Source organism: Lineus longissimus, chromosome 4, assembly GCF_910592395.1.
Source record: "Lineus longissimus chromosome 4, tnLinLong1.2, whole genome shotgun sequence".
NCBI classification, from domain to species: domain Eukaryota; kingdom Metazoa; phylum Nemertea; class Pilidiophora; order Heteronemertea; family Lineidae; genus Lineus; species Lineus longissimus.
The window spans coordinates 4,465,632-4,481,417 of NC_088311.1; the positions used below are offsets into that span (position 1 = coordinate 4,465,632).

General features: G+C 40.6%; 1 protein-coding gene across 3 annotated transcripts in view; it reads left to right on the plus strand.

Moving 5' to 3' along the window:
* Positions 1–15,786, plus strand: part of LOC135486023 (VWFA and cache domain-containing protein 1-like) — a 29,688-nt gene that overhangs the window by 2,331 nt on the left and 11,571 nt on the right. Inside the window, exons 2-8 of one of the 3 annotated variants that reach the window (XM_064768476.1) lie at positions 5,646–5,857; positions 9,052–9,158; positions 13,130–13,271; positions 13,844–13,988; positions 14,157–14,292; positions 14,532–14,618; positions 14,950–14,982. In XM_064768476.1, coding sequence (XP_064624546.1) covers positions 5,646–5,857; positions 9,052–9,158; positions 13,130–13,271; positions 13,844–13,988; positions 14,157–14,292; positions 14,532–14,618; positions 14,950–14,982 — 862 coding nt within the window. The remainder of the gene's footprint in view (positions 1–5,645; positions 5,858–9,051; positions 9,159–13,129; positions 13,272–13,843; positions 13,989–14,156; positions 14,293–14,531; positions 14,619–14,949; positions 14,983–15,786) is intronic. The other 2 variants (XM_064768477.1, XM_064768478.1) reach the window with 2 other exon arrangements.

The window sequence follows — 15,786 nt, forward strand, 5'->3', positions numbered from 1 at the left end:
CAGAATATTTTAAGGTTTATACAAGTTGTTAAATTTTGGAAGAGTTAATAATTATGGAGAGGATCATTGTCTTTGACTTTGATAGTGACAAGTGACATGACTGCACTGATTAATCAGAATTAACTAACATTTTTGTCATCGTACAAAATATAAAGTCCATTAATAGACCCAAGATATTCAGCAATTGACATTCAGTTCCAGAATGCGACTCCATTGTTGACATTCAGGTGATTGACACTGTACAGCATGTACAGTGTATCAGCATTGTTCATCTTGGCACACAAGGCTCCCGAGATTGCACAGTCCCTTTAACAACCTATACATGTATGCTGCCTGTCATAAGTTAAAGATTGGACTTATTGGGGGAAGAAGGTGTCAGTTCCCTGCATCTTGTCATGACATGGTTTACAACATTTCTTGAAAATTGTACAATAAATGTGATACTGATTACTGAATCCTGTAGTGAAGACGTGTAGAATATGAAAACCTCTTCTTCCATGTCACCATCTTCACCTTCGCTGATTTCACGTTCCAATATAAAGCTGCCGCATCTCTCGCTCTACATCACTATTGTTACCACAGTGATCTCCATGGCAACCCGTCTGTGATGCATTCATTACCGAAGCTGCTTCCGTCTTGTCCTTTTAGCTATCTCATGTATGTGGGAGTCGAAGACGGTCTCTGTGTAATGTGGATAGATAGCATCTTAGAACCTCATTCTGCAGGGTTCTCTTGGAGGGATGGGAATGATGGTGATTGATTTGACTGATCTCAACAATGAACTAGATTTATTTGTGCCCATTTTCACCAACAGCTTTAGCCTTGACCTGCCGTCTTGGCCCTGTATGTCTTTTAATCAAAAAAAGGGAAGCGCATGCTGTGGATTTACAGCTGGGTTTTACACTGCGGTTGCTGGCACCCCTAAACATTAAGTAGAATTTTAATTATTTGGGCGCTTTTGACATTTCAAAGACCACTCTATTTAGAATGTGTGGATTGGGTTTAGTGGGGTATCAGTTGGCTAACGAAGGTGGTGTTTGTCTCTCACCTGGAGCTTCACCAGTTACAAATCAAGACTGATCTTGAAACCTTCGATTGATAATACTAATTCATTGGAAAATTGCCTTCATATCAGCTTGCTGACTAAATGTTTAAAATAGAGCCGCATATGGTTAGCATTGGAGCACTTTTCCGCAAGAGAGGCGTCGTTGGTTCTCGGTGTGTTGATTTCAAATCAACTGTGGGCAAAGATGTTTTTCTTTAGCTAACTAGAGATTGGCGATGCCGCTCGATTTTAAATCACTACAGAATGGTTTCCCCTTCGTGTGTACATTTTATATGGACGCTTGAGTTTTTTCCCTCCAAAGTTGCTGGGTTTTGTGCCAATGCTGTTCTTGCTCGCTGCATTCTCATATAAACGTGGACCCTTGAAGTACATGTATTGTACATCATTCGCTCCTACCAACTAACTTGAGTTTTTGTTTTTACTTTTAAAAGGAACGTAAACGCTTTGATCTCTTGGTATAACTTCTCTTTCTCCATTCCATGAGATACAAATTGCAAGCTCCAGTTGAATGGGTTAATCCGGTTCTCTTTGAAGATTGTCTGTGTTATTGGCTCTGGCAGGCTTTCTTCTTGTTCACTGTCCTTTAGACCCCAAGACCCGTCTATAATTCAAGCAAATTCCTCCCCGTGTATTTGCATAATGACTGCCTTGGAGCAATGCCTTGTATTTTTAGCCAAGTCTGACAATGGACAGTCTGGGCGCTATGATTGTGTGTGTTCTGCAGAGGTTCTACTCTGTACATGCACATGTGTGGATTGGATAGAGGTTCTTCTGGCCGTACTGTAAGCTCTCTTATTATCAAGTAGAGTTCAGGCAATTCAGGGGCGGATGCAGGGGAGGGGTTCTGGTGATTCCCCCCCCTTAAATGGCAGTTTTTCTGTAAACAGCATTTGAAAACAATTCTGGGGCAAAAAGTAGCATGTATTGTGCTGTTGATTTCATGTCACTGTAACTTGTAAATTGGATATGTGTAGTGCTGGCAGACTCATTCTGACCTTGACCTGTTTAAATAGTAGGTCAACGTCGGATGTAGTTCCCTGTTCATGTATGATGTGTGGCCAAGAAATAACGATTAGGTTACATGTGTCCAAGCAAACTAAACTATAGGAAGAGAACCAAAATACTTCAGCAATATTGAGAACACTTTCCAAAAATGCCGCTCAAAGAATTAAAAAAATTACTCTTGTCTACTTGTACATGTATGGACCAGTCAGTCAGTCTCCATTCCTTCTTCAAGACACTGCTGTGATATGTAAGTCTTTTATGCAATTCTACATGTGCAGACTTCAAGTGCATCCAGCATGATCCAACACTCCTTTCATTTTACTGATTTTCATAATTTGTGCTCAGTGACATGGTGTCGTCAACGCTATCAAGCGACTCTGAGAAAGCGGCAGTCCTGCCGATCACAAAGGAGAGCGAATCTTAGCAGCAGCCGACACGACGGTATGACTCAGCATGCCTCGCTATCAATAGCAGTCTTCGAGATTCTCCATTGTAAGACCATTGGCTCAGATTTTTCCCCGCGGCAAAACTCTCTTGCCTTTGCTAGATCAAAGGTGTGTTATTTATCAGTAGATAATTTATAATTTGAGCATAACTACGTTGGGTCGGAGGAAGGCGTGTATGTTGGTTGTGTGTTTAGACTGTGCATGTGCGGTTTAGAGCGAGCATGAAGTAAAAAATTTAGTTGGTATTTGATAGTGCTGAGTATACCCCCTTTTCCAATGGTTGTTATGGTTACCTGGAAACTTCATGGTCTGGTATCATCTTGAGATGAATTTGTCAAATGTTACAGTTAATGCTCTGTTGGTTTTCTGTGACTCAAGAATATTTTGTGACAACTTGTAATGTTTAAGCCCGCATTCTTTGAAAATAGGTGTCAGAGTTGACATACTAATACTCTTTGCATTATCAGGGATCTTGTTTGGGGTACTAATGTTGTTGGACTAGACCCTTGCATTGCTTTCCGCAGCATGACATCTGTGGTCATGCCTGACTTTGCATGCCACCTTAGATTTCGTTGGTGAATGTGCTCATGTGGAATCGTCATGTCTCTGTACCTGTATAATGCTTGCGATACCTGGTCTTCCAGCCTGCTATTCACCATTGAACTTGCAAGATATTCTTATGATATCCAGAGGCCATAAGCTTGGGAGCCTTTGTAGTAATTATACAGGCGGCTTTGACAGCTATTGTGCATGGTCTGGTTACCTAAAGGCATTGGAGTTCACTCAGAATCCTGTCATTGTTGCAGTGCCATTAGAGCTCTAATCTGCCGCTCTTCCCTAGCAGACAGCTATCTTGGAGTGAGTTCTGGCTGCTCATTCTGGTTGGGTGCAGCCAGACCTTTTTAAAAAGGCATCATTGAAGAATCTTGGCATATAAAACACCTCCATGTAAGCCTGTCGGTTTTTGTCACAAGAAAGTGACACATTTCTTTTCGTCTGAAAGGATGAAGGGTCCTCATAAATTGTAAAGATGTATCTATGGAAACCCACTTTCATGGTTGTTGTCAGAATGCATCCTTTAGTTAACCAAGTTAAAGCAGTTGCAGCATTCCTTTTGAAAACGTTAGTCCATGCTCCTTTCTTCAATGTGTTCAAGAACCCATGACATGACATGGACTGAATGCGTTCAATACATCGTACTCGGTGGCCCCTTGGCCCAATCTGATCAATACCCTCCCTCTACTCCCTGGTGGTGTATGTCACACTAGCCTGTAATGGCCAGTCTGATTTTACCATTATCCCAACATTGGGCCTTTCAATCAGGGCATTCCAAGACCTATGTACTTGGGCACTAGCCACATAAATCAAATTTGATGTATTTACTGGAGGAAGTAGGTCTATTGATTCAGAGTAAGGCCTATGCATGCCTTGAATAGGCTCTATTTGGTCTTTTCGATAATTTGCATTTCCTAGACAAAGTAGATAATGAAGGCTGCCATGCACGCTCCACTGCATATATGTAGATAAAAGCAGTATGTAAAAGGCAAGAAATTACAGTTTTCGTTTCGGAGCATTCTGCTCTGGATCCTCTGATGTAAACATGATCGAGGGTTGTAACTGATCAGGCTTGGCTTCTGCCGACTTGACTCGTGATTGCCTGTATCAGTGATTGGCAGTGCATTGGCATCCTGTTTGTGAGATCAGCCTGTTTACCAGTGAACATGATAACCGCCATGATATATTGAAGCCACACACAAGCCTCAAGGTGTGGCTTTCATCTGCCGGCTCGTTTCATGATATTTGAAAGTATTTATAAATGATGGTTGTACCTCTAAAACCCCGGCTTGTTGGAGCTAGTCTGAGAGAAATTTGTTGATGTTGCTTGATGAATGGCTCATATAAAAAACGCAGTTTATACCACGATGAGTTTTAGAACCTTAGATGAGGTGGCAACCTTCTGATGTCTTTGCAGCCAGTATAAACCCATTTCTACACCACTACGGTGCAGTGATAGAGACATGCATGAAATCAATACATGTAGATTAGTTCTAAAAATTGCCAATGCCCATAGAGTTTTCAAATCGTCATGCGATTGATGTCCATTTGGTTGCGCACTGTGTTGAGCTGTCGTCTTTACGTAGCAAATGGATATTGGACAGCACGGGTGTCACTTGGTTGATATAGTTCATAGAGATTTTGAGTTGATAAACTGCATAATGGGTGTTGGGGGAGGCACATTGCCCATTGGTCCCATTTGGTTTGTTAGCACCATCCATTTTCAGTGCCATTGCTGTTATTGAGTCATCATGTCATACTCATAGGATATTTCATATTCTTGTGGATAGCATAATTGAAGGGCCATTTGAACTTTACTGATGATGCGACTGTATTGATGGTGAAGTTCTTAGTATGAGTGTAAGCTGTACATCAAATTCCTGACTTTACCAATTGCAGTTTTCTGAATCAAATCAAAAATATGTGTGATACTCATATTTGTGAATTTTCCAAATTCAGCAGATTGCTCCGTGGTGTACCGAGCAATTTAAAGCTGAGGCACAGAATGCACTATCGGAGACGCTCACTGTTCTCTTTGTAACCCCACTCAGATCGCCATGCATGACTTGTGGACTGAAAATGGCATGCGAGAAACAACCGTGCTAGCTTGAATAGGGACTGTTGGTAACAGCGCATTCATGATGTCTACAAAGACGGCCATGTAATGGAGCCCGGCTTTGATATCACGTCTGCCATTTCCTGATTTTTGAGAGGCTCATTTGCCTAAGTGTGTCTCCTGTTTATCCACTATATGGCTGACTTGTACGTCAACACTGAAATATCCGTAAGAAAATTTGCGGTGTGTTTGATGTTGTTTGGTGCAGAATAGTTTATTCAAGAAACTTTTCTCATTGAATTCTGATGGCATGTTACTTCTTAGTAATCTTTAGTAGCAGAGCCTAAACAAGCCTCTTCTTGATTTCAGATATACTGAGGTTGCATGATACATAAAAATATCTTAATGCTAAAGCTGGAAGATCCATGTAAGGTTTTCCACTCTCCACTAAGAATTCTAAATCATTGTGATTGTGATTTTTCAGTTTCTTATCAAACATTCATTTCTCTCGTTCCAGGGTATTTTTGATTCTCTACCGTTTTTAGAGCGGACTGCCAGCGAAGAGAACCAGTTGCTAGAATTAACCAAAAGAATTGAAACGAAGTTTCACCAATATCTACGGGTCCTTCAGAGTAACAAACAAACTGTGGAAAACCTGTACAGATTCCACGCCAAGGTGCCAATCATCCAGAAGTTTGACTGTTGTAATCTCCTTGATCAAGACCTCAAGTAAGTATGACCAACAGATCATATTACTGTTCACAGCTGTGTGTTTGAAGAAGATGCACTTCTGTTGTTGAACAATCAGTCAGTGTGCGCAAATGTGCAGGTTTCATTGCAGACGCATGGCAAAATATTCAGTTGGTGTGCACCAATAAAAATAATTTTGTTGAAACTTGCTGCAACAAGGGATCTTTTATCGCACATCTCTGCAGGGAAACTGCTTCTATAATCAGTAGAAATCTGATGGACTGCCAAATAAAATCTCGTTAATAATTCAACACTGCATGTCCTTTTAGCTAAGAGCGCAGATGAATTGTCTTGCGTTGGAAACGCTCTTCTGTTTTACCATTGACCATCTCCTACTCCAGTGACAATGATGACGGTACTTCATATTTTGTCGGTACTTCATATTTTGTCGCAGTAAACCTACTTCAAAGGTTTTGAAAATCCGACAATTGTTTCTCCTCCAAATACAAAGCCTGCATTTTTTCTTGATCCGAGATGAATTAATTCACATCTCCTTTGTCGTGGATTACGATTGGCCGTTTACTCTACTGAATTCTGGAGAAGTTTTCGAGTGGATAATCGTCTGATGAAGATTAAAGAAGCGCCCATTATGCCCAACTTTTTTCCTGTAATTTGATATCTCTGAAACAGCCATTTGATAAACGAGAACTCTGGTAATTATAATGTACGCGTCGCCCGTGGTACAACATGAAATAATACGGTTATAGTTTTACCCGCCTTTGATCTGGGAGATTTCCTGCGAGTGCATTGATCGTCTCGCAAGCTTTGAGTACACTCTGTTCACTGCGCCATGAATTTTATTGCCAGTGGCAGTTTTATATTTTCCCAAAATTTGGTCAAGAGTTCACGCTATTTCGGACGAGGTCGCTGTTTAACGTCCCTCGTGGACCCTCTCGGATGCTTTGATCCCTTTTAGCACCTATTATAACTATTTATCATCATAAAACAATGATTTGTGGTTTGTTTCGGTTTCTATCCCTCCGCTTTGTCCGCACATTGTTTCCTTATGTCACAAACAATGTTCTGCGTGACCGCATTTGAGGAGAGATGAAAGCCCGAAACCAGCCGACCTTGAAATCGAACAAGAATGAGGATGAAAGCCCGAACATTCGGAGCTAGGATTTGTCCAGAAATAAAGCGAACTACCCAATTGAAAGACTACAGATGTTGAGGTGCAAAATTAGCATGGACTGTTTGAATTGTTCTTGTATCTGTGCACATTATTCACAGAAGTTTGAGAACTGCAGATGAGTGTTTTTCAGGCCTCATCTTTCCACTTGATGGGGATAAAAGTCCCCACAACCAGATTGACTTGGTGCTGGCGACCTGCACATTCAGGTACAAAAAGGTTGCTCGGCCATTTCTAGTCTAGGCACAAGAAGCTGGTCTTCTGTGTCACAAGAAAGAAACTCTGAATGTGATATGGATATAAGAAGGCAGATCTTCCTTCCCTCTGCAACTCTGCAAGAACTAAATAGACTCCAAGATCAAAGGTCTGAAAAAAGCGATGAAAGTATCAGAAAATGTCTATAAAACATGAACGTGATGAATATAACCAGAAATCCTTCAGCGCCTTTACCCATTTCTGAATAGTTGAATAGATAGTTGGGTGTAAGTCAGTAAGTGATCCTTTCCCTCTTCAAAGGCCAATGCAAGTTGATGTTAAGGTTCTTGTCACTGTCATCTTGTGATGATAGTTTATCCTTTGCATGCTTTGATGCCTAGAATAAGAAGCCTTGTTTCCATTCAGTATATGGTCTTCTCTTAGCACCGAAAACAAAAAAGAGTTTACATGTGTAATGGTGAATGATAAAAGTTGATGAAAATCATGCTGACTGCATGCTGTCATTCCCTGAAAATAACTGACAAGAACAGTAAAGCAAGTGTCATTGGCCTAAGCTCTCTATAAGTCTTCTTGAGTCATTGATCAAAGGATCTTTGAGTCAAAGCATCCCAGAAGAAGCTACAAGATGAAAAAGGTGTCGGGAACATGGAGATGACAACTGTTGTATAATACCTTCTACAAGTTGTTATGAATCATTTCCTTTCACAGAATGTCTTCTTCCATATTTTGGAAAAAGTCTGTTGCGTTGTTCAAAGAGTATACCAACAGAGGTATCAAGCACACCATTGATATCTCTGATGGAATAGGCGTCTAGCTATTCAGACTGAGTCTGATAGCAACAAAAAGCAACATTGAGTTCCATAGTATTAATGTTTTCTGTTGTGTTGAGGAATGGGCAAAAGAAAACCTGGCATGGAAGTTTCTTCAGTTCAGTCATGTCAGTCGAATAATACACTGATTGCGAGGTGAGTTTGGCTGCCGCTGCAGCGATTTTCTAGGCGAGGTTTTAGAAATAGTATAAGTGCCCTGAGACAGTTATGGGTTTAACTCTTGGAAGGTTCCCCTGTTCCTCTCAAAAGGTTCACGGAACAAGGTTAAACCTCTAGGCGAAGAGTTGTCGCAAAAAAAGAGGTTGCACAGCATCATCAGCATGTACATGGTCTTTCCATCAAATTCCCTTTCAGCTTCGTTCCGATTCATTATTGATATCTGAAATTAAAATATCAAAGTCTAAATGTAGCGTGATAAGCGGTCACCATTCTTCCCCTTTGAAAATCGACATGGCCTATTGTTTGTTCAATTCGCCTTTAACTGTGGGTGTGCTTTGGAACTTGCACCTTCATATTATTTTACTATGAACTAGACCCACAGGCAGTTTGTTTCTGACAGATAACAACCGCGAATACTGTTTAGATTGTCATTTTTGTGCTTCATAGACTGAATGTGCTTGGCTGGGGTCAGGTTTATTAGGTTAATGCCCCATTCAATTTCTGCAGGGGGTGTCTTGAAATTCCAGCGTTTTTTCGTATGTGTACTCGATTCCACTTTCAAGGTTCATTGTGCAATATGCATAGCGTTTAGGTTCATTGCACATTTCGCCGACATTTTCAATGTCATTTCAATGATCCACTCTTGATGTCGGTCGGTAGGTCTGCATAAGAAAAGATACGTAACCTGCCTGTATGTCCCTTTAGTTGCAGATGAGAAGTTACATTTCTCAAGACCCTGGTAATGAACTGCTGATGGCTGTCTAATTGAGAATAACTCCTGTCACTATGATTCTTCTACCATATTTTATCAACGCATCGATTCTCTTCTTCTTCTTCAGATCTGAGAACCAGTACCGTTGCAAAGTATCCCGGCTGACCACTTGTGACTTGATTCCACGAAATGTACCCCACGGTGCTTTCAACCCTGGGCGAAATCTCACTCAAGGTAAGTCTTGCTATCCTAGAGAAAGAGCTACATACCCCAACCGCCAAGAACAAATTAGGGCCTCCTTCAGTGATATGATGTCCCCTTAACTTGGGGAAGGGTGATTCAATTGCGTGCTCAAAATTGAGGGATTTGCCTGGGTGATTCTCCAAATCTACTTTGCTTGGCATTCTTCGTTGATTTTTTTCCCCTCGGCAATCAGGATCATGCTCACCTGCCAAAAAGCTTACAAGTAACCATTTTTGAATAAAAATCTTTGTGCAGGATCAGTATTTTTACTTGGTTTGGATTAAAAACTTTGAAGACGGACCGAGCTGAATAAAAAAGAGTTCAAGTGGTCTTGTTGAACTTGTGTTGAACTGTTTGTTGATAAGGATGACTGTTTACTACACAATGTTACGTCTCATGTCGCTCACACCTCCGAGCTTCAAGTAGTAAATTGCCGTGTTTTCAACTCCTTCAAACGCTTTAAATGCCATTTCGACTCCAGCCTTTTAGAATAACTAGTACATCGTCCTATCAAAATGCACAAGTGAGTGATGTAAACTAAGGTTGGATGAATTTTTTCGGCCCTTTAGGCTTTCCCATTTGGGTATGCATCACACATGTAGTGTGTAGTGGGTGTCCAATAAAAGCACTGGTACAAAATAAAAATGAAGAAGTCCGCCAAAGGCAACTAATATAGTAATTGCTTTACATTAGGCTTTGGAATGTTCAAACCTTTTATTGCAGGATGGAGGGTTATTAACTTTTCCCAGTGGTAATAAAATAGCTTGAAGTACAAATTTTAAAGCACTATAAAACAGTTTGGAGGAACAAACCTGGTGGGAAGCAATCAAACTATTATTTCAGGAAATAATGAATTTTTATGCTAAATCATTTGTGCGTAATCGAATGTTCCTCTTGAACTGTTTCATTGGGAGTAGAAATCTTCAAGAAACCAGCGAATAAAAAAAGAACTTGTGAGGCCTTTGTTGCAATAATTTCATTGTCTGTCTCCAAACTACAGACAACTTCCAATGTCTTGTTCAAAGCAAGGTCTCAATCAGGTTATCTGCTTCATGTTTTAAGATTACTTTGGCATAAAATTTGGTAAAAAGCAACATTGGTTGATATTAAAGACCAGGCGGTGGCTTTTGAATTTGGTTATCTGAGCAGAGGTCTGGATTTAGAGTTCAAAGTGTTCCGTGGGTCTAGAACTTGAGGCAGTTCAGAGCGGTGTCTCTTGGTTTTGCCTCTTACCCGCCTAGCCCCAGGTGGGTTACGCAAGAGATAATTCTTGGGCAGGTACAGCTAAATTTAGATGGTAGCCACCTCATTAATGGCCCTCATCCCTCAGGCAGATAGTCATGAATTGGTGGCCAATAATCGCTGCTACAGCTTTGTACCAAATTATTTCCAATACCATGCTCGAATTTATGACACCTTTCTCAAGTAAAGATCTTCAAAATGGGTTTTAGTTGAGTTATGAGCCAGCCCCATTGAGTAGGCTATAAGGTATACTTTTGCATTTGCTCCCCTTCCCATTTTTGAAGATTGCTGATGTAGTTGATAACACTCCAGATGCTGATCACTCCATATCGTCTCTTGACATATGAATTAGGCAGAACAAAGAGCTTATAACTCGATTGAGTCTGTCTGATCAAAGGGACCTTTACAGACATCGAATGGCTGTAAAAAAAGCCAGGTCTTTGTGCATGGATTTAGCAGAAGATTATCTCAGAGAGATGGATCAAAATAATTCATGTCAAGGGATACTCTCCTCTGCTGTGCAGAATAGTATGAAATTTATTGCAGTGGAGTAATGGTTTTAAATTTTCGACGCCCCCCCTCCCCAGGACCAGAAAGGCCCTGGTTTCATTGGTAAGGTCAGTGTTTACCCTCACAACCAACTAAATAGCTACATTGTGGGTCAGTTTACTATAGGATGAAAAATGTTACTTTTCATCCCAGGAATTCAGTCCGCCAGATTAGTAGTTATCAGAGGCCTAGGGAGTTAGGCTTCAGCACCCAATCCTACAATTTCAGATAGCATCTACGAACTTTCTTTACCTGTTCAGTAATCACTTTAGCATACAGGACTGAAGTCTTAGAACTTCCTGTACATTTTGTGTGAAAAATGCACTGTCATCTATGTGGGTTGAGTTGAAATGGACAAAATTGATTCCATCGCGGTTGGATAGAATCTCCTGTTCAATTTACTAATATGATATGCATTGATGCATGAAGTAATCACCCAACCTAGCATGGTTTAAGTCTAGCTCTGATTCACCATATTTTGGTTGCAATAAATTGTACATTTCATTTGCGTACCTGTGCATTTTCAAGGTGGAATCGACTTTGGGTGAAATTCTCTTGAAAGTAGCCTACTCTGTGGCTTGATCCCAGTGGATCATACACCCCCAGGGCTTCTAGACCACCAGCCATTGCTTCAACATTGATAGGTCTACTCACCTGGCTCCATGCTAACATGTAATACTTGACTTGCCAAACTCAGAAATGCAGCGCCACTCGCGGACAAAGACAGAACAACTCGACATTTTTTTCACCGGTTTTCGCTGCGCATGCATACCAGCCATCCGGAAACTAATAATGGCGGCAATCTGAACTTGTTTTGTGTAAGTTTTTGAGAGTTCAAAAAGTTCTTTAAAGCTCATGATTTAAGATAATTTAGCAATCTGATAACTATTACGTGTTAAGAAACAGACGTACCACAGAAGATTTATAAACATGACCACGAAAAGCGGAAATCAACTAAAGATGACGGCTGGTACGCATGCGCAGCGAAAACCGGTGAAAAAAATGTCGAGTTGTTCTATCTTTGTCCGCGAGTGGCGCTGCATTTCTGAGTTTGGCAAGTCAAGTATTTAACATGCCTGTGAAGGCTAAATCAGGCTCATCGATAAACCCAGAATGAAATAAACGATCAAAGTGAAATGGTGAAAATGAAAAATTATAACCTTCTCAATGCACTCCTCAATATGAGGTAGACTTGTCCCAGTAGTAAGTGAGGAAATTCTGATATGTTCTATTGGTCCCCCTTGCCGATAGCCCCGCTTCGTTCCTGACACTTCAATCAAATCCACAGCTTCATCAACCTCTGGTTGAAAGTTCACTTTGATTTGGCATAAATGAGTAATCAGCGAAACAGTGTCGCATAACTCTGCTGCAGTGAGGTAACCGTTGCTACGGGTACAAGGGTCTCCTCCACAGATATGTGCATACGATGCGAGTAGCGTAATTACCACGTCAATATTACGTGCATCAAAGTATGCATTAGATGTTTAGTCATTCTGTAACTGGTAGTCTCTTGTTTCAGCATGTGGTGGGTGTTTTTGTCAAGGGGCTCTCGGCATTGCTATTCTGCTTGATGTTCTGGCATGTTTCTTTCCTTGTTTTGATACGTGGATATGAAATAAGCCTTTGTTGCCTGCATGCTGTGCCGGTTTACTTCTTCTTTTGATGTCATCGTCATATCGCTGGAGCAGAATGCTGAATATGTTGTGGAATGAAAAAAAAACTACAATATTTTCACTTCGTAGTTGGCCCTTGTAGACTTGATATTATAGGAAGGAGCAACCTAGCCTGTAGGAATGGGAATGTCTGGTTCAAACATCCTTAAGAAGATGGATTGCCCATTCGCTTGCTAGAATAGTTGTTTGACAGAAAGAATTGATGTTCTGTAAATAACGGGTGTGAGAAATAGTTACAGCTACCCCTTTCACCTGGACTAGCACATCACCAATGTTGTGTTCCATTTATCAAGGATGAGTGGTTACGAGGGATCAAAGGGTGCATGATACCAGCACACTTGGTGTTTTCTACCTACTGTGTGATAAAACCTAGGTTGTCTATTTCAGTAATTCGTGGTCTTTCCTATTCCAGAGTCCACACAGACAGTCAGATGAAATCTGGACATTTTCTCAAAAAATCATCTCGTTTACAAGCTATCATTTCTCTTCTCTTTTCAGTTTTCCTGCACAATGTTCAGTACTTTCCTAACTTAAAGTGGCAGTATTTCATCTCCATCGATGGCATTCACAACGAATACCCAGCCCACAACTTCCAGATGGCACCCATGGATTGCCGAAGTGTTCACAACATCCGACACAGGTAATAGAAAATATTGGCGTTTTTTCAGCGGAAATGTTCATTTTATGACGGTTTTCAACTCAAAGAATATTAGCCGTAATAAAAAGTCAATAAAGCCACTTTATTCACCTGTCTGGTCTTGGCACTCGTTAGAGCACCTAGAATATGTAGAATGATGTGCATGTTATGTGCAGTATCCTGTATAATACATAGCTCAGTTGGACAAACCTGACATGAAATCAAGTTAAGATCGGTCTCGCCCTTAGTTTGTATCATCTTCTGTATGTTTTTGTACATATCTTCTATCAATGCACAGGTTAATGGGGCAAACATAACATGAAGTTAACTTCAGATTGGTGTATTTACTCGTCTTTTAGTATCACTTGTGTAAATAGACTTGTGATCATCATGGGGGTTGTGTGAAGAGCTAAACTGGTGCTTCCATCTTTTGAGCTCATTGTGAACTGAAACTCCCCTCCACATTGAAGTTGTAGAACATTCAGTCTGTCACTGACTTCAACTTGGTTGCTAAAGGTTTTATGATCACTTTGCGGAATCAGATAAGATAAATAATGTTCTCTCTCGTCTTTCAGGGATGTTTTTGTGTCAACGATCCAACCTCAGCGTAAACACGTTGTAATCATGATGGATCACGGGAACTCCCTGAGCCCAAACCAGCTAAACACCGCCAAAGCTATAGCCAGGCACATCATTCGCTCCCTCTCAGAGAATGATCGGGTAAGTTGATTAAACATCTCAGGCTAAACCAGCTCAACACCAAATCTATTGCCAAGCATGTTATTAGCTGGTTCTGAAGATCTAAGATTTTCACACCATGGAGATAAAGGTACTATCATCACTCTTCCACCCAGCTCATATGTTCTAATCAATGTCTATGTATTTTAGGTTGGTTTGATCGGCCTCTCCTCGAAGGCGACCTACCCAAGGTCTGATGGATGTCTGTCTGAGAAGCTTGCCCCTCTCACCTACGAAGCCAAGGACTTCTTTATGCATTTCATTGACTCTTTGGGCAAAATGGAGTGTAAGTTTAAAGAACTTGAATATTTACCAAAATAGAAAACTGGAGTGGTCTCTTTAGAGTATACTGAAGTCCCTTGGAATGGCGATAAAGGAATCATAGGTGGCAGCACCATGAAGTGATGGAAATTGCACAGCACAGAATGACTAGTCTTGTTAACATACTACACGACTCGAAAGCTTCCCACTTTCTCACATTTTACGATTTTGTTTACATGTACATGGCCCCTCTCTCTACTGCAGCTCCTACTGACCACACTCTGGGGTTCTTCAAGGCATTTGATATGATCCACAACTCGCTAGCCACGTCAAATCAGACAAGTAATTCAGGTATGTACTCTTTGATTTCCTTTGTAAAGATCTAAACAGAACAACAATTCTTATATTATTTCTGACGAGATTTTTAGGATTTTACTTCACATTCTTTTCCCTTTATAAATTATTAGTGAAATATCCCTTTTGACGTATATCAGTTCTGAAATATTGCACACTTAGGTGATAGCATGGAGTGCAACAAAAGATTTCTTGAGACACTTTTTGAACGTGAAGCAGTATGGGTATCGAGTAAATTTCTCTATACATGTCTTGAGAACCAGTCAGTCTTCCTGCAAGATTCCTCATTGCATCCTAGTCCTTGATTCATACCCCTTAATCTTATCAGCAGACATGGAAAATGACTATACCGAGTTGTCAGGTGAGACAGGGTGTCACCCTTATCATGTAGTGTTGTGACATGATCCAAGATCTAACTCTGTTCAAACACACGCTGAGATTTTTGCATGCACTGATAAGGTGGCAAAATTGATTGGGTCTTGTGATCAGCTGTTGTAGTGCCCATGTGTCTATCCTGTCTGTTTATATTGGTTGATAAGGACCATTTATTATGAGCAGAGTTTGAATTGTTGTCTCTAATTTACAACACGTTGTCAGTGACTGAATCATTCGTGGATGTTGCCTATTAAAGTTCTACATTACAACCAAATCCTCCCTGTCTATAATCCCACCTTCAAACTCCAAGTGTTCTGTCGTGGCGTTCTGACGTATTGTCAGTTTATTGTTGTGGGTCACCTGACTCTGGTTGTGATGTTCCTGCCCCCCAAACTTCCCGAACCGTCTTTGCATGATTTCATTCACATCCAATGATTCAACCAAGCTCTCATATTTATGGCAAGCCAAAGCGGAATTTATTCAAGACCGTGGAATTACTATTCAAGAAGTTAAATATATGTTCAAGACCAAAATATGTTCAATCCTGAATCAAATATTGTCAACCTTGAATCAAATATTGTCAACCTTGAATCAAATATTGTCAACCTTGAACAAAATATATTCAACCTTGAACAAAATATATTCAACCTTGAACAAAATATATTCAACCTTGAACAAAATATATTCAAGACTCACGTGACCATATTCAAGACGCACGTGACCACAAAAATTGATGACGTAGTTGCTCATGTTTTGATGCTTTACGGACTTTCCCGAACCCGCGTCCGGA